Source organism: Strix aluco, chromosome Z (genome assembly GCF_031877795.1).
Source record: "Strix aluco isolate bStrAlu1 chromosome Z, bStrAlu1.hap1, whole genome shotgun sequence".
NCBI lineage: Eukaryota > Metazoa > Chordata > Aves > Strigiformes > Strigidae > Strix > Strix aluco.
Window position 1 is genome coordinate 10,743,692 of NC_133971.1, and position 24,822 is coordinate 10,768,513.

Sequence of the window (24,822 nt, forward strand, 5' to 3'; positions counted from 1 at the left end):
GATGATGCTTTGACTCTACTGTTTCTACACCCACATGTAAGTAACAGACTTCACTGGCTTCATTTTCACTGTACACCTGAACTGCAATATTAAGTTGTTGCATGAAGAATGCAAAGCTTAGCCACCTCCCTCTCCAGTGACCCACCTGCACATGCTCAGTTTGAGGGCATAGGAGGCAGGAAGCGCTGAAATGATGGCCAGCTTTGCAAGGGCTTTGCCTGTCCATCTGCTACCAGGAGCTGCATTGCCAGGACACAGAAGTCCATCTTTCAGGGAGAGCACAAACTGAAGGCACTTTCTAACCAACACTGTTTTTTAAAATAACTTAGGTTTTAAAACTTCCATCCTCTAAAACTTAGTTGAAATCAGACAATAAGTTCAAAGCTATAAGAAGTGGAAACGTATGATCATGCAGGCCTCATTTCTTTAAAGAAACCAGGAAAAAAAAGTCTTACATAAATTCTACAATGGGATTACATCAGTCACGGATAAGGGTAGAGCAACTGACATCATCTACCTGGACTTGTGCATTTGACACTGTCCCACACGACATACTTGTCTCTAAATTGGAGAAATGTGAATTTGATGACAGACCACTCAGTGGATAAGGAATTGGCTGGATGGTCGCACTCAAGGAGTTGTGGTCAACAGCTCAATGTCCGTGTGGAGAGCAGTGACAAGTGGCCTTCCTCAGGGGTCAGTGTGGGCATCGGTGCTGTTTGACATCTTTGTTGGCAACATGGACAGTGGGGTTGAGTGCACCCTCAGCAGTTTGCTGATGACACCAAGCTGAGTGGTGCAGTTGACATGGTGGAGGGAAGGGATGTGCCATCCAGAGGGACCTGGACAGGCTTGAGAGGTGGGCCCATGCAAACCTCATGAAGTTCAACAAGGCCAAGTGCAAGGTTCCTGCACACAGGGCAATCCCAAGCACAAATAGAGGCTGGGCGATGAGTGGGTTGAGAGCAGCCCTGCAGAGAAGGACTTGTGAGTGTTAGTGGATGGAAAACTGACTATGAGCCAGAAATGTGCACTTGCAGCCCAGAAAGCCAACAGTATCCTGGGCTACATCAAGAGAAGTGTCAAGGGAAGTCAAGGGAAGTGATTCTCTCCCTTTACTCTGCTCTCATGAGACCCCCCCTGGAGTGTTCAGCTCTGGGGCTCCCAACATAAGGACATGGACCTGCTCGAGCAGGTCCAGAAGAGGTCCATGAAGATGATCAGGGGGCTGGAGCACCTCCCCTATGAGGTCAGGCTGAGAGAGTTGGGGTTGTTCAGCCTGGAGAAGAGAAGGCTCCAGGGAGACCTTATAGTGGCCTTCCAGTACTTAAACAGGGCTACAGGAAAGGTGAGGAGGGACTCTTTTATCAGGAAGTGTGGGGACAGGATGAGGGGTAGCAGCTTTAAACTGAAAGAGGGTAGATTTAGATTGGACATAAGGAACAAATTTTTTATTGTGAGGGAGGTGAGACACTGGAACAGGTTGCTGAGAATGTTTGTGGGTGCCCCCTCCCTAGAAATAATCAAGGCCAGGTTGGACGGGGCTTTGAGCAACCTGGTCTAATGGATGGTGTCCCTGCCCATGGCAGGGGTGTTGGAACGAAATTATCATTAAGGTCCCTTCCAACCCAAACCATTCTATGATTCTATGATAAATAGTTATATATTCAAATGAGAGTCTCGTAGCACTTCTTCCTGTCCAGCATTCTGCATCTGTTTCCTTGATTAATAACCAGCAAAATACCTGTAAATATATGGAAAGCAAAGAGCATTTCAGGAAAGCAGTGAACTTAAACTCACAGTCACAAGTATGCTTACATATTTTATATTTTCCAAGTGTCAAAATCTTTATTAGAAGTACTGCATAAGCAGATAAGCCATCCTTTTTTGGGGGCGGTGGGAGATGGCAGAAATGAAACATTTCAGTGAAGGATGTGAAGAGAAAAACTGAAAATCTTGCATTTATTACTCCATATGTTTGTCTTCCTTAGTGATTTTGGGTTTTTTAATACAGATGTCACTACCTACCTGATCTGATCTTTTCTAAATATAGGTCCTAAAGGTAGATCCTGATACATTGCCACGTATTCTGTTTCAGGAAGTAGATTCATTTTGCCTCTCAGAATTTTCTTTTTTAATATACTGTATAATGAATGAAATTATGGCTTGAGTATCTGATCTTACTCTAGGATTCAAAATGGTTCAAAAATGTTCACTATGCAAAAAACTCTTAAAAGTTTTATTCATATTCACTTTGCAGGGGATAAGCAAGGCTCTAAATCATCATCTCTAAAATCCTTCTTCTACTTCATGGAACAAGCGAGTGAGCTTCTAGCTGGTACAATCCCTACCTTATTATGACTTAATCTCTGATTCCTGCTTGGTTGCCATAAATAGCCATATATTAGCTCAGCTGCAGCTCAGCATGCATACCTTCTAGTGACTGTGGTATTCCCAGTGGCAGTTACTTCACCATAAGCCACATCTACTTGCAAAATGGAATCCTACAGAAAGAAATATGATTAGGCTGTGAGGATTATACAGCATATTCCACTCTTGCTAAAGATACTGTATGGTATATAGCTCACCAACATATGCTGCAATAATTTAAGCATTACATCATTTAAAATTTGAAAATGTTTATTATATAGATGACCAGCATAGCACCTTAACTGTCTTTTTATCCAGCTCTAACTTCCTAACAAATAAAGATGGTCTAATAACCCAAACTAATCTCCCTATTAAAATCTGCCTAATATTGGAAAGGGTAATTTCAGTATTTGTGGGCTAATCCAAATACTGTTGCATTAGAAAGGGAAAAAAACCCCAGCAGTCTTTAACTACTCTCCTTATCTGGGCAATACCTAGGATTATTATACTTTAATGGGACAGGTCAGTCTGGTACAGATATTCCAGGAAGGAGACACCACTTTCTATGGCAGTTATTCAAAGGGCTTGGAAATCCTCTGGGGGAACTGCACAGCTACCGCTCTACTTTTTTACTCTGAAGAGCATTCCAAGGACACTGAAGAGCAAAATCCCAAACAGCAACAGGGAAAGAAAAGGTATTCGTTGACTGGTAATCGTCACTAAAGCTCCATTTCAAGATCTCTGTGTTAAAGTACAGCCAAGAAAACTACTCTGTCACAACATTAGAGACAACCAGCAAGAAATGTGGAAGGCCTGAAAGTACATAGAAAAATAAATGGATGTAGAACTGGGTATCTCTTGGCCTGTATATGAAAATACGCTTTTCTGTATGACACTACCCTAGCGTTCAAGGAATTTACCTTTTCTCCCAGGTGTAAATTTCTCCATACCTCAATACTCATAAGTACAAGATGGAGAAAAGGATTATTTTTTATTTCACCATGTCTATTTGGTTTATGACCTGCTTGGAAACTAGCTGTTCTACCATCATTTTTGTTGCCTATTACCACAGCTTCTTTGTTTTATTTGGAGACTGGTAGAATGTAAGACACAACAAAGATGACATGATGGGATGCCAGATGAAAAAAAGTGTCATATAGTAGGACATATACAGGAGCAAATCATGGTGCAAGAAAATGAAGCAGTGTGGCTAATCTGGAATGTCTGTAAAGGTTCAGACCTACTATTTACAAATTAAATATTGAGGAAAGGCAAAACGTAAGATCTCAATATCAGTTATAGGCCATGTTTGTTAAGGCAGTTATGTCATGAGATCTGTTGCATGAAATTAAACTCTATAATGGGCATGAAACATTGGAGTGACAGATTTCAAGAAGGTTGCTGAAGACTTTTGGGTCCTCCATGAGTCGAAAATCATTGGATAGAATGCCTCTATCTGAGTTTAAGAATTAAATAAAGTATCTGAAGTTGGAGATCTAAATTATTATTTAGATGCATAAATATAAATGAAGCACTCAAATGCAAAGCTAAATATATTGTCTTCACACTAGTAATTTTTAGTAAATAATTCTGCTGTTGGAGGATGGCATGATATGTACACTGTTATTTCACAATATACTAAATCCAACCTATTAAAATTGCATATTTTTTGCCCTTAACATGTACATTGTAGTTTAGTTGAGCATTGATTTCCATACATTTCTGAATGCATCTGGATATCGAATGTGACAGGATACTTGCTCCTCTGTATGAAGTTCTGAAAGTAGGCATGGATGACATGCCTCATTCCTTTTTCAATTATTGCACTTACTCAAATAAGATGAATTATCAAAAAAAGTAATATTGGAAGATGACATTCTTAAATCCACAGACCATGAAAAGAAAATTTCACAAATGGTCTAAGATGCATAAAAATCTTAAGACTTCGATGTATTAAAGACGATTTTTAATTGGTCAATATTTGGTGAAAATCATAATCAACAACTATAGTCCAGATTCACTGAACCAATCTTTCCCCTTAGAACAGCAGTCAAAAGAACAGTTAACCCGCTATTTTTAATATGGCTCAAGTATATAGTTGTACACTAAATGAAAATAACGCTGTAGTTAATCACTGGACAACTAAAATCTACTCACAACCCTGAAAGCATTACTTGCCTACGGATAATACAGTTGGATACAAAGGCAAACAAAACCAACGTCTGAAACACTTCTTTCCTGGTATTCAGACACATATATCACGGGGGTATATGAGCCTCTGTTCTTGATACTTCTACTGTAATCAGAAAGGCTATTTCACCTTGTCTTGTCCAGTTCTGAATCTGCAAGGCATATTACAAATAAGCTGCATTTTTTTTCCAGTTTAAAGGAAGTTAAATTCTGAAAACTTTAAATTTCTTGTGAATAATAGAGGGTATACTGACATCACCAGAAAACAAATCACTCTTAAAAAACTGATGGCTTAAGAACTCATTCTTTAAAATCTGTTCCAATAAATTTATAAAGAAAAATAAATCCAGTAACAGTGTGGAATAAGACACATGAAAGGAATGCAATATAAAATTTTATGACACAACATGGAATACCTTTTTTCATAAAATGTACTAAAGATCATGTGATTGTTCAACTAGACATAGAACTGACCTTAGAATTTCACCAAATAACTGTTGTGTCAAGCCCAACAACTTGTGAAGGACACACAAAATTTCTGTTAAGAGTTACATCCATATGATGAACATAGGTAACTGATTTAATCCTTAGCTACTGACCGTTAAAAATGTGACTGCATTTCAGATCAAATATCAAAGACCATTTGTTACTGGCTGAAATTAAGAATTTGATAAGCACTATACAGAAATCATGAAATCAGGAGCTACATTTCATTGCAGATGGAAAGAGTTAAAGCAATCTCTTTTCATCTCAGTAAGAATTGCCTGCCTTCCTGAAGGGGACAAGCTGTCATCTGTCATATCAAAGTAACCCAATTAAAATGAGACAATATGAAATAATACAATTTAACCCAATTGCTTCAGACAATTGAAAATATAAAGCCATGCTACTTTAGAAAAAAATTAAACCTTCTATGTTTTTTGTAAAATTACTGAATAAAATCATTCTGTAAAATTAAAAGTTGTTATATAAGAAGACTAGAGATCCTCATTTTGAGAGATGAACTAAGCTAACTAAAACTAAAAGGAACAGTTCCCTTCAGACAACTGAATTTGAGACTCAGGTATACCCAGTTTCACTATAGCTTTCCAGTGCTTGAATATCTGTAATATTCAGGCAATTATTTTAATCAGTTCTCAACAGAGAGAGTGAATGCTTAAATAAGGCAAAAAATAATTTTCATGCCATTTTTCCATACTCATCTTTAAAACCTGTAATAAATTCTCAGTGTAATCGAGGAATATCAACTTAGTCAGTTTTAAAAGTACAGAAATAAACTCCCTTCTGTTAATATTTTTACACGCTTTGTAATATAAATGGATCAGACACTTAAAAATAGTTACAAGTTTCCTAAGCAAAACTGTTCATTCCTTTTTCAGATCCTGTGCTTGGTTCTGTTCATTCTTTTGAAACTTTTTATTTTGTGTGCTCCATTTTGCTAATTCCATTGAGTGAGTCACACAGGGAAAATTATTCTATTAACAGCTACTGACCAGTGGCTTTTACTGGAAATATTCTTGTATTTTTAATGGCTAAAATAAAAATTATCTTAAATCATTCTGCTATTATCAAAGAGTTAATCCAGTCATAAAAAAGTATCAAACCTCATGTATTGTTATGGTTTCAGCAGACAATACTGAGTTAATTATTAGCATAAAAATTGCCATTTAGCATTAGTGTACAAGTGAAACCTATTTCTATGTTGATGAGATGAAACTGCAGTAAGATGTAAATTATATTTGTTGACCAACCTTCTTCAATTTTTTGTCAGCTTTCAACATTTTTAGTGGTTCTTCTGTCCCCTCCCTCTACTCTTCTCTCTGACCACAAATACTATGTTGAAAATATCAAACAAAATAGTAAATCTTCATGTGTGGACCTGGACAATTCTTTGGTTGTCTCCAAATGCCAAATACATGGATTTCAAGTAAATCTGCTCATACACTATAATATTTAACACTATCATTTCTTTTCCCAGTAGGAGCCAAATTCCCATCCTCAAGTGAATTCATCTGTGAATGAAAGACCATACCCGCATAACTCAGGCCAGAATGTTTAGAAACAATATAAATACCCACAAATCAAGTTACAAAATACTTCATAAATGACACAACATAATAATATTTAATCAACATATTAATGTAATAATAATTTTAGTTTTTTCTTCATTATTAAACTATTGTTTAAGAGGTAGAGGTGTAGGGTAATTTTTGCTGAGTGAAAGTGTAGTTACAGATTAACTCTTCTCAAAGAAGAGAAGGTTGCTCTTTGTAAGCAGGGAAGAGTGAAGAGACTGTAGAGGAGCTGTATAAACACTCAAGAAGTGTTTTATGAACAAAAGAAGCTTCAGTTTAGTTTCTACTATTGCAACTTGAGTTTCTAAGATACAAATCAGAATTATAGCCAGAGACAGCAAGACTTTCTGCAAGTTTATAAGATCCTTCAAGAAATAACTTGAACTCTAACTTAGACTGAAAAATGACTGGTTAAAAGATGCACTCTACTTCTAATGAGACATAGTGTTTCAAAGTGTTTTCAGTCCAAATAAACAAAACAGGTTGTGCATCAAAAGGACAGAGGTATGAAATAACAACTTCATTTACAGATCATATGCTGAGGACAGAAGAATAAAAGGCAGGCCTTGGCAAAAGACCACATTTGAAAGATACAAAAGTTTAGTTTGAATCAGTTGCATATAAAGATATTAGTGATCCGAAAACGCAGGTTAAATGTTGTCATTATTCTGGAACAATGTATTAAAGTCCCAACAGGATACTCATCTGTCTAGGACACCCAAAGTCAGCAATGACAGTTTACATTAGCTCATATGGTTACATTATCTTGCCTGCACAGAAATACTGCATGCAAAAGTGCCATAACTGTTACGTGGAAAACTTCAGAGCACGTCAGTGATGAGGAATGTAATTTACATATACAGATCTAATTTACATATACCGATACATATCTAACTTACCCATCAGGGGTGTTGTAAGGGTTAGCTGACCAGTGTATCTGGGGAACATTTGTCTTTTCACATGGAAACATTACAGAAAGTCAAACCAAAGCACTGCTAATATAAATTACAAACAAATAAACCCTTGCCCTATTTGCAAATAGTAGAAATGTTTTCATCTCTTCACTGATATTGAGCGTGCTGAATGTTGGTTAGGTGCCACCAGGCAGATAAGGTGTTAGAAATATAAAGAGAAAGGCAACAGAAACCTTAAAATGAAACTCTTTGTTTCATTCAGTATCTCACTACATCTTCCTACACTCATCGAGCAATAAACTCCAGCAATGCCTGAAGGAAAGTAACACCTGTCATTGAGCGTAAGAATACAGGGAATAAGGTGACTTCTCATACTTAGCAGTACTGTGAAAATCTACTAGCCACAGAGGATTAAACAAAATTCTTTGGTCTTAAAAAGATTTCTTCTTAGTTTAAGAAATCATGATTTCTGCCCTCAAATTCAGGTTCAAATCGAGATTTCCAAAGGAGATTAAAAAACCTGAGATATTCCTCTACATTTTTTATGTTAACGTCTTAAGTATAAAATATCTAAAAATTAGTTAAATACCGTGCTGAAAAGCAGTTCAGAAAGAAGCTCTTTTTCTTCCCCCATTATAAAATACACAACATTTTCTAGAACAAGCAAATGAGTAAATATCTGCATGAAACATTTCATCCTCATTTGGGTTAGAAGAGTTACACCATGAGAAGAGCATAGCACTGGTCAGACAAAAGTTCCTCATGATACCTCAGTGACTTATCATGTCCTAAAAATGTTACAGAAAGTTTATTTCATCATTAGCACTGAGATCTTAATTTTCCATCAGTTTTCTTCACAGTTACATATTGTTCTATTCTCACAAAATGGAAGAACCTGCATAACAGTGGAAAGCCAAACCATTTTGACTGGCTGAAAACCATGTGGCGTTCTATTAACAAACAAACAGTTTAGTATCATTATTTTAGAATACTGGCAAAAACAGAAGACAGAAACATTAACAATTGTATTCATTGAGGGATCTACTAAGGTGCTTTTCAAAAAGCTAGTTAGTCATCAAATTAATCTGAAGCAAAGGATAACATGTATAATAACCACACATCCGCATCACTTTGCATTAGATGATATATATAGAACAATAATGATCAAATCAAGTTAATGTAGTGGGATTAAGAAGAACCAAGAAAGGACTTTTTTGTCTTTATCCACTGCTTTGGTAACCAAATAAATTTCATTCAACCTTAATAGGCCAAAAGTTGGCAGAAAAGGATGGACAGTCATAGGTTTCATATTTGATTCTGAAAAATTAGTGTGTTCACCTGTGGATTAATTTCCAATCTTTATCAGTTTAAAGACAGATATTCTTGAACAGAGGTTTTCCCCTTCTATTTTTCCTATGATAAAGCTAAAAGGCATGTGCAATATTTGTTTACACAATTAGGCAAGTCAAAATTGAATACCATGTTTATCTTTATCTGGTTTGGCATCAAAAAGGCAGATAAAATGTAATGGAAAGGAAAGCTAGGTTATATAATTCAGCAGTAAATGTTTCTAAAATTGTTTTCAGTGTCAATGGCAGTAAACAGCATATTGTTAATACATAATTGGTGTTATATAAAGGGTCAAGTAGTTATAAAATCTTACTCCTCCTTCTACTACCATCACAAATGTTTCTCACTATTACTAGGAGTAACTTTATCCTCACCTGGGAGATCACTTACCCCAACCACTGCGCCCCCTTTAACTGTCTGTATTTTGTATTTGCTTCACTAGAATCCAAACTCTTTGAAACAGCTTCTGCCAAAATACCTGTTTCTTGTCTACTCCAGTCTCACTTTAATATGTCCTTTTGAGGCCATTCAGATTATAGCTACCCTTATCCACCTGACAGAGTTGTGCTGCCATTTGTACTGCCCAGGAACACATATATTTTATAGCTGCTTCTTGCTAGTAGTCAGTTCCTACCTTACTAATATTATCAGGGGGGTTCAGATACTGGAATTCTCACTACACTTCCAAAAGCTGACAGGTTCACATTTAAACTCTACTCTCTGGGCCATCACTTTTTGGCTATTCTTTCCCTAAGCCCACATTGAGGACCAAACATGCAGAACACATCTGCCCCCTTGACTGGCTACGCAACACTAAAATCCTGGCCATTTAAAACAATAAATTCTATTTCAGAAAGGTTCATTTCTTATTCTCCCTGATCCTCCCTCCCCATATTCCATGTGAGCAGGAACTAGCACATGACATAGTGCATGTCTCTAAGGTACAGAAAATACCTTAAAAAAGCAACATCTCTAAGGTATAGAAAATTGTTAGTCCTACTTCTGAAATACTTGGTTCGGCAGGCATATAAAGGTTACAAATATTATGATGTATATGATGATGGTCACAAAACACCTTGATGTGTTGCATCAGCATTGGGGAAACATTATTAAAGAAGATCAACTAATATTCATATTAAACAAAGGCAAAACTAATTGGGTCCCATGAACAATATCCATTCCTTTATCTTCTTTATCATCCTTTGATGGACACCTGAAAGTAGCACAAAGGGAGCTTATATACATGTGGAAAACTTTTCTTTGTGCCAGTTCCTATTCACAACAGAAAATGCTGGCATACCTTACGGGCAATGCGTGGATTTGTGAAGGTTCTGAATTAAAAGAAAAGCTATGACTAGCAACTTAAAACCCTGGCACCCATAAATGCTGCTTACAGACCTACTGTAGCATGAATAAGCAAATTTGCCAGTTCTCTGAGAGCTGAGATGAACAACAGTGTGCTAAAAACATTTCCATTCTAAATTAAGGTCTATGATTCAGTAAGCATAAACATAGGCATAGTTTGCATTCAGTTATAACAGTAAATGTAGATCACATCATTATCTTCAGGTATCCTCCCAGCAAACACTTCTGCCAGTCTTTACCAGACAATGGGTTCACGTACTGTGGTGGACAGCAAGGGGCTGGCAAAGGAGTACACAGTAACTACCTTTTAGAGAAGATAAATAAATACCAGTTGGTTTGTTCCAAACCCCTTCCAGCAGACTTCAGGGTTCATGTTTGAAAACCGCTTTGTCAGGAGATGAACCCTGGGGGTTATAAAATAGGCTTAAAATAATTTCTCTAGGTTATTAAAACCAGAAGTAGGCCAAATTCTTAGAAGGCAATGGAAACTGTCTTCCTGTTAGGTGTGGACTGCAGTACCCTTTCCAACACACTTTGCTAAATAAACTGTCAAAACAAAAAGATGAAATACATTCAAGATCACGCTATACATTTTTTACGTGATGTGGTTTGAGGTTGGCTCTGAAAGGATTTTATGAGGACTAAAATGGCCTTACGGAAAGGTGGAATCAAATGTAATTAACAAAACAACAGACGCATTGGAAGGAGAGCGGGCCTACGAACTGATCATGGAGATGGAAGTGCCCGGAGCCGTGAAGCCGGCAGCGGCCCGCGGCCCGCCCCGCGCTCTGACGGGCGGCTCCGGGCTGCCGCCATTGGCTCCGCGCGGCGCGGCCGGCGCCTCCGACAGCTGACAGCCGGCTGACGCCAGCGCCGCTGCTGCCGGCCGCCCGGCGCTCGGCTTTGTGCCGGCCTTCCCGAATGCAACTTTGAAATGCCATAAAAAGAACTTTAAGCTTTAAGAACTTTGCTGACACACTTCCCAGGGAAGATCCTGTCTTAGGTTTTCCTGCAAATCGGCTACAGGCGGAGGCTAGCGTACACTAAGGGCAAGTCTGTCCCACAAACATGCACCCTGAAGCCAATCCCTCAACCTGAATGCAAATTTCTTTTTTTAAATGAGCTTCCATAATATGATTGCTTCTAGTATTTCGAAAGACTCAATGTCTACCCAAAGAGCAGAAGTCTTCCGTGGAAGTATTTTTGTTAATAATATTCATTAAGCAGTAATCACGACATTAATTCCAACATCAGAACCAAGACATGATGCAACAACCACTGGTAGAATTTATAAGCAAGTTAACTGCACTACATTGCAAAGAAAGTTACAGAGAAGGATTTTTCAGTGAGCAAGAACTATAGATGATTGTGGTTCAAAGAGGAAACAGATGTTTTAATGATGATAAACGGATTGTCTTCCAAACAGCCTTGAGAACCTACCATACAAATGCATTTATTAAAGATTACTGAATTACCATATGAATGAGCATTTTTTCCTGTTTTCAGGTCACTTGAATGTATATAAATAAATAAGTTCCAGGACAAACAACACAATATCATAGGGGGAAAATATGTCTTCATTATTTCTTTCAAGTCAGGCTAAGAAAGAAATGGAAAGTGTTCCGTTGATACAGGAAGAAAATACATCTCCCTGTTCACAAGGCTTTTATCACGTAAGAAAACATGACCATAGCAATACAGTTTTGATGACTTGCTTATTTTGTAAAGGTAGAAGAGTGCCAGACTCGTATTACTTCATCACTACTATCTCTGTAAGATTTTCGTTTCTCTCATAGCCCAGTTAGTGCTCATTTGACACTAATGTAGGGAAAAACATAGCATCTGGTAGTTGTCACAGTATTTTGCAAACAAGCATTCTGAGTTTAACAATCTGTAATGTGTATTGATTACTCACCATATCCACGAATGTCTCCTAAAGGGGAAATTATTCACATGCATCATGTTCACAGATCTTCCAACATTAGTGTTTTCTTTGTCAGACAGATTTATCGGTTAGGGTACTCATAGATGCATTCCAAAACAACTGCATGAGCAGTTAACAGCAGGGATTATTGCAAGAATTACTGTAATCCACAGAAATAAAAATGCCAAGGATCCGAAGAAAGACTTCTCACAGGGTTTTCTAGGTACACGTCCATCCTTTTATGCATCACTTGCTACTTAAAAAACATGAAACTAATCAGTATACAGGAACTGTTATGACAATGCCAACAGTTTGCCTTGATAAAAATCCAAGCGCTTTGGCTGTGAATTAAAGCATCTTCATATGCAGCATTTTGGACAGTTGGAAAAGGTTAGTCAAAAGATAGTTTCTTGTCATCCATGCCAAATCAGTGGTGAGGGGGAGATGTGTAACTTCAGATTGCTTTGCCATGTTCAGAAATGAATATTGCTTTTTCTTCTTTCTTAGACACATATTCATCAGTGACCACTTTAATGCAGTTTTCCTTTCTTACAAGCCCAGGGAACAGGACGATGTTTAAAAGCCATGTACGACAAACCCAAACTTCTTTCTAAATTTGATACTGTGGATTTATTTCCTCAACTAAGAAAGAAGGAAGGAAGTATGCTTTTTCTGCTCCATCGGCTAGGACTACAGTTAGATACCATCATGAGATACAATCATAGCATGATCAAATTCATTTTTGCTGTCTAACCCCCTAATAAGGCTGCCTGCTCCCTTTAAGTAAAATGACTAAGCGACCGGCTCTTCCACCGCAGAACCTAGTCCTGTTTTGATGCTATACTGTACCTAAAACCACGTGCATCGACTGGTACATTGCAAAATGAAAGCAAAGCTTTAGTCCCGCGTTACCTAAGCATTCTTTCTCTGCTGTCCTTTTCTCCCAGTCCGCCTCCCAGACAGCAGGTCTCGCTCCTGACGCTCCGCTGACACCCTCAGGAGGGCTCTTAAGCCCACGCTCAGGAGACGGCGTGTATTTCGAGGCAGCGCGGGCAACAGGCTCTTGCTTCGCCTTCCCTGACGGGAACCTCCGACCTGCCGCCGCTCCCCCGGCGCGGCCGCCCCGCAGCGGCCCCGGGCGCGGGCGGGCTCGGCGGCGGCGCGGGCCCTGCGGCAGGCGGGGCCGGGCTGCGGCGCGGCTCTGCCCGGCGGGGGCGGCGCTGGCGCCGGGGGGGCGCGAGGTGGGCGCTCCCGGCGCAGCGCGTCCCGCGCGGCCGCGCCCGCCCGCGGGCGGCGAGGCGGGGGGGCGGGGGCGCGGGCGGCGCGGAGCTGCCTTCCCCGGAGCGACCCGCCGCGCTCGGGCGGCGGCGGGCAGAGCGGAGTCGGCCGGGAAGGGCAGGAGTTCGTAGGAGGAGGGAGGTGCGGGCGGGAGAGCTCGCCCTGCTGAGCTCTGCTGAGGTGTAAAAGGTTTCTAGACAAGCTTCCACACTTCGGCGTGCCCAGGCCGCATACCCTTTGCTTGCCGTTCTTCTCAAATGGTCTCTGCTGCGCTAAGACTTTTTAAACTTCAAACGACCCCGAGCCCTTTTGGACAGGAAATCCTGCCGTACGGAAGCCAGCTGCAACTTCAATGACATTAAGACGTGATAAGACTGTGTATTTGATTAGGGTGTGGGTGGACTTGGGAGTAACATGGTAAAATACCGCACTGCACATTTTTATAGATCCTATTTCCTTAAGCTCGGTACTGTTGCTGTCACAGCTCTATTCTACAATTCCCCAAATTAGCCCTAGCACAGCTGATGCCATTCTGAAAGGAGAATAAAATACTAAACTACTTGAATGTCACAATGTGTTGACAGTGAAACAGTATTTATTTCAATTCAGCAATAAAAAGGGAACCCGTACCGCTGCACACATTTTTACATTACCGTACTCTGAAGACTTGCAGCACCAAAATACAACAGTCTCCAAAATTTAAAGGGGCTGTAGCATCACTTATGTCCTACCACTCTATGCAGAAGATTGTTTTCTTTTTTCATTTAAATACAGCCACGACAGAGTTACAGATAGAATGAAAAATAGCCTTTTCTCACTAAGAAGTAACAAACCAAAGTATATAATCATGTTCAATAAAGATAAATATCCAATGTTACTTCTAAAAGGACCAGGTAAGCCATTAGAACTGTTATGGTATGTTCATGCTTTATGTAAAAAGCACCACCCCCCACTTCACCCTCGCCAATTACTTTGGGAATTTATACCAGAGACATTTGCAAAGAGTAGAAACAAACTCTGAAAACTGCAAGGTTGTGTGATTAACCTGAATATGAAAAAACTTCTAAATAATCCAGTTGTCTATTGCTTTCCCTAGGCTAGATCCACTTATTATGAAATATTAACTACACCAAATGCTACACAAATCTGCACCATCACTATTATTTCATAGTGCACTTACCTAACTGCATACTTGCCCGAACATTCATGGGCACTGACATTTTCAACACTAGACTTACCTATTGCCTTGTACTATCTTGAGAAAGAACTTCTCAACACTGACCTAGCACCTAACACATTTCAAATCCTCAAACAAGTCTATTCTGCATCTATATATCAATTTATCTGGTTTTCTCTAGTATTACGTTCAGCACGAAGCATAGCACCCATTGACTCAACTAATTTCATTCAGAAGCAGAGTTGCAGAAGGAGAGTGGGTGTTTATAAAGTTACAATATAGCATTACAAACCAGTTAAAGAGCTTGCCAAAAAAGTGGAAAACACAATATAAGGGTTTTGCAGAGCAGGGATAAATTAAAGCCAGAGACTTTAAACAGTAAAGAGTTTTTGTTACAGTTCCAATATAGGCTGATTCGTGAAACTCCAAAGTCCCTAACACTTTGCTAATCAGTTCACCTTAAAAAAAAATGCAACAGGTAAAAAGATTTAGTGACATTAACTTTAGTGGCATCATCTTTTTTTGACCAGGTAAGCATGTTGGTATGTTAGTTCCAATTCAGTATCACCACGTCCTTTGAAAAAGTAGTTCAAGCACAATTTCAGTCCATTAAAAAAAAAAAAAAAAAAAAAAAAATTCAAAGCAGATTTTGCTTTGATTCCTTCATTCTGTCAGTGCTGTGACCATTAGAATTTAGGCTATAGGAAGGTCTAGTGCACCTTCCCCATTCCTGTAGAATCTAGGCTAGGCATAAAGAAGCTGGAGGAAGAAAGACAGAGACACAAAGAGTCTGCAAGTGATTATGGTTTTTCCATGAGATGGAGGAATCCCAGATTTCAGTCACTTCTGCAAGGTGTCCCTGAGAATTTTCCACTAAAATTAATTAGGTAGTAGACACAGTATGTTTGTAGCGGGAACCAGATTATCTGGAAGCACTTCTCACTTCCAAATTAATAGTCACACTGGACTACGGAGTGAGGATCTGTCCTCTCTCTCTTAATGGTCTTGGGAATCTTGTATTTCTGGCTGCCCAGTGAAACATCTAAACAGGGAGCAGTGAAGAGTATGTCCTATAAACCTTGTTTTTAATCCCCCTATTAACAGTGCAAAATTGCAAACACCATTCCATTTTGTTCTTTGGGGGTAGGAGGACCAAAGAGAGGATTATTTGCATCTCCATTTCTTAATTTCCATATAGTCTTCCTCCCGCATCACTCTCTTTTTCAATTACTAGTGATACAAGAAAATTCACTTAAGAATTGACTAAGGTCTTTTTCTGTTAAACTGAAGTCCTATGGAGCATTTTCTTTGCCTCTTCTCATAGCTGCAAATGCACTAGAAGACAGCAAAGGAAGAGTTTACCTTGTGACATTTATGGTCATGATCATAGAATCATAGAATTGTTTGAGTTGGAAGGGACGTTTAAAGGTCATCTAGTCTAACACCCCTGCAATGAGCAGGGACATCTTCAACTAGATCAGGTTGTTCAGAGCCCTGTTCAACCTGACCTTGAATGTTTCCAGGGATGGGGCATCTACCACGTCTCTGGGGAACCTGTGCCAGTGTTTCACCACCCTTGCAGTAAAAATTTTCCTCCTTATATCTAGTCTAAATCTACACTCTTTTAGTTTAAAGCCATTACCCCTTGTCCTATCACTACAAGCCCTACTTATGATAGTGCTGAGAGGTAAGAACTGCTGTTCTACAAGTGTTACATGTTTAATATAAAAATCAACAAAAACAATGAAAATATATAATATAAACCATACATATCACGAGAAACAAACTGCATCGGGGCATATAAAACTACCTTAGCATTTGTATGGTAAGGATGAGTAGAAATTTTCTGAAGAGATCAGTTTAACTTACTAAATATTTCTTAGAAAAAGGGACAAAAATAAGTCATTGAATCAAAAATTTTGGTGACAATACAATAACATACTGGGCAAAACATGTGTCTAGGAAGGTAAAGCTAATGCTTAAAGAAATGCTGAAAAGCCAGCTCTTAATAAGAGAGCACAGAATTTCAGCAGTGTCACTGCTAAATACTGGTAATAACCAATGGTAGCTTTTTTGAGACAGTATGCAAGATGAGCTGCTAACTTCAACCAGTAGATTCCAGGCAAGTATCAACCAAAAACCTTATCAATTGTTAATTGTATAAAAAGTCTCAAAATGCCCTCCAAGAAATGAATGGTTGTGGCACCTGAAATATGCTATCAGTGACAAGGAGCATTCATTGAGATCGAGTCTGAGGTATGTGATACAGACTAACGCAAGAAACATGTTGCTAACATGAATATTGTGCAGACTAGTGATTTCAGGAAGAAGGTTGAAATAAAAATTTTTTTAAAGAAAAAAAAAGGCCAAATGTGGCATTTTCGCAAGCACTTTTTAAAAACCAGTAAAGAGATTACCCAAACCAGAAAGAAGTGAATAAAAATTAACCATCACTTGAATGTTAATATTGATTCATCTGTGATATTATGAAAATATAATGTATGGATGTGACAATTTCTCATAATTGGGTTCTATATTTTGAAAGTTAGGATCACTGTATTATTTATAAGTTCTCCATGAAAACCATATAAATTAAAAAATCGATTTGATTAATGACGTGGCAAGAAATGCATCCCACTGCATAGAGTTAAAGCAAATCATCCAAGTGATAGGTTTTCAGTCCTACAACCTTTTAGGTCCACAGAAGTTATCTTCAATAATAATAGCACAGAAAGTAAAGGCACATTCATCTCATCAGAATCCTCAACAGAGTGAGCAAATAAGCCCAGTAAACTCATTACCACATTTTAGAATGCTTTACTCACAGACAGGTGTTACATGAGTGTATGTCAGCCAAGTAACTCAGCTTTTTGTCCTGTCTGCTTCCTCTACCATCCACCCTGCATGGAAATTAGCTCACTATTGGACCCCTTTCTGGAGTAAGTAAACTTCCTTCAGAGAGAAAACATGTGCAACTTTGGAAACACTTTGCTAGAAGCAGTCCAGATAACAGTAGGTTTATTTATCTTTATTCTTCCTATACAGTCTTGTTGCATCCCTACAGGCCTTCCACCCTCAAGGCATCCTCATGACAAATTATAAGGCAAGACACATGCATTTTGGTGTCATGCTAGACAAACATCACTCCAATGGGTTCTAACAGAGCCTCACATAATTTCAGACACTCTGAACTGAAAAATGACAAAGAAAAAATTGTTTCTCTGTAACCAGAGAAGGTCTAAATGACTGCTATGTGGTGTGGATATAACCCACTCCACATAACTTGCCCTTAGGGCTTAAAAGCTTAGAGCCATAATTATCTCATTGAAAATAATATTAAAAGATAAAACTTCTAAAAACATATAGTTCACTTTTGAACAGCAATCATGAATTAGATAATGTTGCTAAGAGCTTGTGGCTACCCCTTAAGAAGTAAAAAAGCTTAGTTATCAAGTATATATTTGTTCTGAAAATGATGTGCTCAACTCTAAATGTAATCTGAGCAGAACATTCTCCATCCAAGCCCCAGTCCTTTTTGAAGTCCAAAGAATCTTCAGGTCAAGAACTTTGAACAATTAGTGGCATATGTGTCTTCTATTAACTTAGTTTGTTCTGTCGCTCTGGCTTTTCCCCCTTTCAATTAGAGCAAGACATGTTTTCAGGGAATCTCATTCTAAAATGTAAGATCTACTCAGGTGCATCAAAAATAATTATTGTTCCTCATCTCACTTGGTAAACATCAGTTCTTGCTACACTTTTGTGGTGCCATTTATTTCTTATAATTGATGTAAAAGGATCCTTAAAGTTGCATAGGTTTAAACTGGAATAGATGGAGTGGTGTGGAAAGGAATGCAGTGGTGGTACATCTCAGGGAGATTAAACTACCTTTTTGTCTCATTTGAAGAGAAATAGTTCTGCTCTCCTTGATACTAATGATTGATGATGCTTCAAGAAAAATAACTGTCCCCCATTGCAATATATCTCCCTAGATTAGGTAGAACTGGTTATTCTCACAGACCCATGTCTTCCCTATTGCATAAAGTAGGGTTCAGATGCTGTAATAATCATTCTATAAATGTAAACAAAAACTTTACATATATGCAAATTAAATGTAAATAGGAACTGCAGATCATTGTTCTCTCTCTTCCCATCTGACTCCTTTCCCTGCCCACCTACTGACCCACAAATCTTTTTCTTGAGAAAAGCACAAAGAAGAGCAATCACTCTAGTTTGCTGACAGAACGGAGATTTGACATACTAAAATTGGAATTAGTTTAAGCTCATGTTTATCAAATCATTTTGCCTCCTATGTGCTAGCTATCTTATTTATGGTCAGAAGCAGAGCTTGAGCTCTATGTAAGAAGTCACATTATTCAACTCACTGCTGTGGAATATGTGGCTGGCACCGCATTAGCCATTTGGATGTATGTGAAACAGGAAGTGACTTCTGGTAACCACAAATTCTAAAGTTTTACCTCAGTGAAAACATTAGGTATGACTGAAATTCCCAGAACAGTTTGGCAGAAGTTGTTTAAGAAAACCAATTGTCTGTTTTCACAACTGCAAAACTGAAACATTGAGATAACGATGACAGTTTTGTATTTATACAGTGATAACAAACTGAAGTCAGATTAAATACACTTCCAGTGAATAGTCATGATCTATTCTATAATATGGAGATTATTGTGTATTATCTTTAATCATACTCTAGTTCAAATAGAACATAGTTCAGAGTACTCGAATCTTAAATGATAGGGTGGAATGAAATTTTACTTGTTTATACTTTGAAAAAAACAGAAATTAAATTTATTCCAGTAAATATTAGTTACTGCAGTATGATACAATATTATATTAATTCTGGAGGAAGAAGCTTAAAGTGAAACAAAGCATATGATTCAAGGTAATCCTATTTTTGTAAGTACTTTGTCTTCAATTTAATAAGTGATGCTAAAACAGGGATTATTTATTTTGCTCACAAACTTATCTGAGAAAACTGGTTTCTATTTTCAGTTCTTTTTTCCCAGACATGGGTACACTAAGAATGTTGTGAAGATGGCATGTGAGTCTACAAAATGAAGTTAACGTAATGGTGGTTGTTAGCAGCCCATACTTAGGTTGACTGAAAAAAAGTATTGGTGACTTCTGGAAAGACTTCTACTCTTTCCTTTAGGAGATGATGTTGACATGAATATTCAAAAGTAGTTGAGAATCTCACATGAGAAAACATAAACCTTTTCAGAAACTGTAAAGTATCAACATGAAAGGTAGAAGTTTGGGTTTTTTTAATCACAAAGTATGCCTTTACTATGCATACTGGAAACTCAGCTCTACTCCATTCATATCAGCTTTACCTTCTCTACAGGGTTGTGGAGTAAAGGTAGCCTGTAACATGTTTGGGGTTTTGCACAGCATAAAAAAACCCAACATCTGGTTATGTTTGCATTTCACTTCGTACTAATTAGCATATTAGCCTAGTGAAGATGGCTTCTTTCTATATTGCCAAGCATCATATGTATTCTGAACACAACCATATTTTGTAAAAGGAATGGTAACTACCTGAATGAACAATGCGGAAATGATTTACAAAAGGAAATGGAGAAAAAGAACTCTTCATTGACAATTCTTATGGAATCTTACTTAGACATACTTGGTTTTGACATTATCCTGTCTAGGTGGCATCTTTTCTTGGATGGGGAAGGGGAAGTGGTAGAATGGGACACATGAAAAATAAGGGACAATGCTTTCAGACATTTTTTCCTGAAATGTCATTTCTCCTAACATATCTTATTTTTCTATTAAGTACATTTTCTATCAAAGACATAGATCAATCAACTAAATTTCAATTTATGATTTATAATATGGTTTAGAACATTTAAATTATTTTTTTAATCATCTCATAAAACTTTGTAAACCTTTGAGGTGTAGATCACCCTATCAGAATCATTAACGATCAGATTTCTGTTTTGTCTGGAGCTGCTTATTCATGAAAAATATTTCTTGTTACTTTTGAGATGGGAATAGACATACTGCAATTCTTTTGCTTTTAAGAAATTGAAATAAGAGGAAATGCAGACTATTTTCTATGTGAGGATTCCTGAAACTTCTCCAGACACTTTAATGAATTTTGCAACATCACATTTTCATATTAAACAAACTAGATCCTCCAGCATTGTGTCAAATTAGAACCTTTGATAAAGCTTTTCTGAGAAAAAAAATTGAACTACATTAGTATAATTTCTTTCCGAAATCAGAATATGAAGTCAGATATTTGAGAGCTAATAAATGAAAACCTTTTTTATTTGCACTGATTTGCCCTGTTTTTGTTGGTTTTAACTTTATTTATGAGTAAAGAATTTCTGTCTGTTTGTAACTTAGTCATCAATAAATGTATTACGTGAAAACCTTCAGGGCCTGCAAAATCAAATCATTTCAATATTGAGATTATGTCATAAAAAGGGTTAGCAGTTATGAAAGTAATGTAAGTAGTGTTGAGTCACTGAACTTGTCTTTCCCTTGTGGTCAGCCTATCCTCATTGGCATCAACAGACTTTCACAGTTTCAAAGTGTTTCAGGACTTAAAACTTCTAAGCATTACATTCCCTCCTACTGAACTACTTCAGGATCCTGTTATTTGATTCTTCTCTATAGAGATAGTTTCCTGACACTGAGTCATAGGAAAGTGTCACTACTGTACTCCTACAGCCTACTGTTTTTAAGAAAACCATGAATAAAAATACTAACTAAAATCCTAGAAATCCTAGAAGTCTAGTAGCATTTTTCTTGGGAAATAATACCTTCTGACGGTGCTTCGTTCTCTTCTCTTACTAGCTCCTCATCTGCCTTAAAATTCTTTTCCTGATACTCATGTTTTCCATTTTAAACAGTAAGTTCCCAAGTGACACTGTAACAGAGATCATCTACATGAGTCCACCTACTGTTTTGCCTGGAAAATAATATTAAGATTGCTGAGAGCAACTTGATTTAGTAAGCACATATGATTTTATCTCATTTTCTATTTGTCTTGATGTCTAGTCATTCTGGTCTTCAGAACTTTTTTTTTTTTTTTTTTTTTTTTTTTTTAAAGAAAAAGGCAGTGGTACCTGTCTAGATCACTTCCAGTCTCTTTAAATAGAAGTAACACATATACTATTCCAAATTTTATAATCTTATTAACAATCCCTACTACAAGACTGAGATTTCCTGTACCAGTTCTTTCAAAGGTATTGAACAAAGACCATCCAGTCCCCATAGGTTAAGATCATTAATGCCGGAGGTTTGCTTCAATATCAATTGTAGCAATTTAGATTTACATGCCTCTATTCTAATTATCTATCATGCCTGTCCTTATGCTTACAGTAATTTTCGTAATTAAAACTAAGACAAAGGAAGATATTCCTCCATTTCCTGTAATTCCCAAACCAACCCTATAGCACGTCTATGCTGCTGCTTCTCTTTATTTACACTGCTTTCACAGTTTATGCACCTTTTGTTTTCTGTTGGTTTATTGAGTATTTGATAAAGAAATCAGTCAGATTTATCTTGTTAGACTATCCAGTCCTTGCCATAGTTTACAGATTTTTTTGCAACACAAACATGAGAAGTTTAAATTTCTCATCATAATTCCTGGTACTATTTTTTTTTATAAAGTTGGGATGTTTCTATTCAAATCCAAGCACTCTGGCAGAAGACCCCCTTCTATCAGGTAACATTCACTCAAAACAATTCTTTTGCATCTATGCAACACCTTCCTTTTTATTTCCAGGTTTGGGTTGGTTTTTTTTTTAATTTATAGAACTGGCATTCTCCTCCCCATACCAGTGGATGTGCAGATCCCATCGAGCTAATTTTTGTGAACAGACATTGAAGTTATTTCCTAATTGCCTTTCACAGATGCCTTTAGAACCAGTCCACCAACCCACAAGACTCTGCAGAGCACATCTGATGCACATGCACAAACTGCACAATGTTGTCCTCCTACCTTTACACACATGTTCTTATGAATAATTTATTATTTGATAGGAGGGAATTATCATGGTGATTGTCTTTTGTATACGAATACTTTTTTTTAAGTCAGATCTGCATGAAATGTGAATTGTATAATCCTGCCTGGCCATTCCTAGCATTAAGTGACAACTTGTATTCTAACAAAAATACCTATATTTGTAACTTAGATTACAGTACAAGAACTAAAACTCATAATTAAAAAGACATTGCAGCCAGTGTCTGCTTCTTAAGTAAAGAGTGGTTAAGAATCAAGCCCTAAACTCTGTTTTCTCAGAATTTAAGGAAACCACATAATTTAAAGTGTCCAAATGAAGGTAATTCAGATAGCAGTTCTGTCTGCCACCTGCAGATGGTAGGAAAACACACTTTTAACTTTTATAGTGTTAAGAGATTCCTACTGTTCCAGGAATAGTATACAGATGTTGCTCTAATATATACTGCTGCATGAAAATTTTGTTGTTTGTGCATATGTAGCTGGAATGTGTATGGAAAAGTACTCAGCAATAAGTACATAGTATTTTATAGCAACATAGAACCACAGACTTAGGGAAACTAAGAAACATAAAAGAGACAATATCTTTATCTCAAATGGTTTACAATCCTAAATTAAGTAGAAAACAGTGGGAAATTATTATTCATTACATAGAGAAGTGGACTAAAATGTTCTTAACAGAAGCAGAATATTAAGCTGATTATAAAGTACTTAATGAGATTTATTAAATGAATATGGGCCAATATTCGCCGTACACAAAGCTATTCTTGATTTCTTTTTAATTTATTATTTAGAGGAGTACAATAAAGAGCAAACATGACAATCCAAGTAGCAAAACCCTCTGGTTTGCAGATTGAGGGGCAAATTTGCATGAGTTTATAGCAGCTTTTTCTGAAGATGGAAGTCCAAACCCTACTGCATTTACATCACTGAAAATGCGGAGTAACCATCCATGGTGTTAACCACTACCAGGTGGTTGTGAACAAACTGAGAAGTCCTGAGATGCCTCACTGATTATTTCCTCAAATATATATAATGCAAGAAATGGAAGTCTTCCCCCACAACATCTCTGACTGTGAAAAGTATAATGCTTAGAAATTGGAGAATCAGCTTTTATGAAGCACACAAAACATAAAAACATGCCTTTTTTCCTAAATGCTGCCAATGTTTTTGAAGAAAAGCCTCCTAAATTGGGTATCTCTGAGACAGGCAGCAACTTTAGCTGCTTTAGACAGATCAACTACTGACTGGTCTCCTGCAGGCTACTGAAATATTCTTCAGAGAATTCCTTCCATTTGGCAAATTTTTTAAGCAAGATGAGACGGTGAGACACAATGGGACTCATACAGTTTAAGTTAGACATATATTTGATGTCTCTGCAGGATCAGATGAGTCTATGTCTAGTTCCCCATTATCCCTGGCGACTGAAAGCAAGGTGTTGCACTATATTGCATACTTACATGCTGAATATTAGATCTAGTCAGGGAAAATGAGAATTTATTTACTTTCCAACTCTATTAAAATATTCCTGCAAACATAAGTCACCTCTGTGACATTAAAAACTAACAAATTAGATCTTTTTCTGGTATTTGATTATTGAAATTGGGAACATATAACTGGTATGAAGGCAGGCATCTATGGGTCCAGTTAGAAGATCAGGTCACTAAAGTCAAGCCTTCTGCTCACTAGCTACTAACACTTGGGAAATATGGAAAGTTGTCATGACATAATTTCATCTTTGTTTTGCCAACATAAACCATGAGAAACATGGAAACTTGTTAGCACCACGGAAAGCCAAGGCAGCACTGTTTGAAGTAGAAAACCCTTATTTGGCATGCTATGCCTGGGCCATAGTGACTGTGCTGCTTTTGTTATTTATTCAAAACTACATATATTCAAACACATTGTCTGCAATGCCTCAGCAGTAACTATCAAGTGCAATGTGGACAAAAATCCAAGAGAGTTTATTAGAAAGATTAATGAAGAAAATGAAAATGAAAGTTATTTTTCCTTAAATGTTCATTTTTCAGATTTCTTCTTTTAACTAAAGTTACTAGAATACTATTATTTCCTGATAGTCTGATAAGTAGCCAGTTCCTCTAAAAACAAGTTTTAAAAGCTCTTACTTGTGTCTGCCTTCATATGAAATTTTCCAACAAAGTTGTATATGGGATAAATTAGCT

At 37.5% G+C, this 24,822-nt stretch overlaps 1 protein-coding gene across 3 annotated transcripts in view; it reads right to left on the reverse strand.

Moving 5' to 3' along the window:
• The window catches only part of PDE4D (phosphodiesterase 4D), a 422,326-nt gene that overhangs the window by 283,257 nt on the left and 114,247 nt on the right, over positions 1 to 24,822 (reverse strand). Inside the window, exon 1 of one of the 3 annotated variants that reach the window (XM_074812004.1) lies at positions 12,180 to 13,248. The exons of the other annotated variants lie outside the window; for them this stretch is intronic. Coding sequence (XP_074668105.1) covers positions 12,180 to 12,226 — 47 coding nt within the window. The 5' untranslated portion in view covers positions 12,227 to 13,248. Of the gene's footprint in view, positions 1 to 12,179; positions 13,249 to 24,822 lie in introns of those variants that run through there. 3 annotated transcript variants of the gene reach the window in all.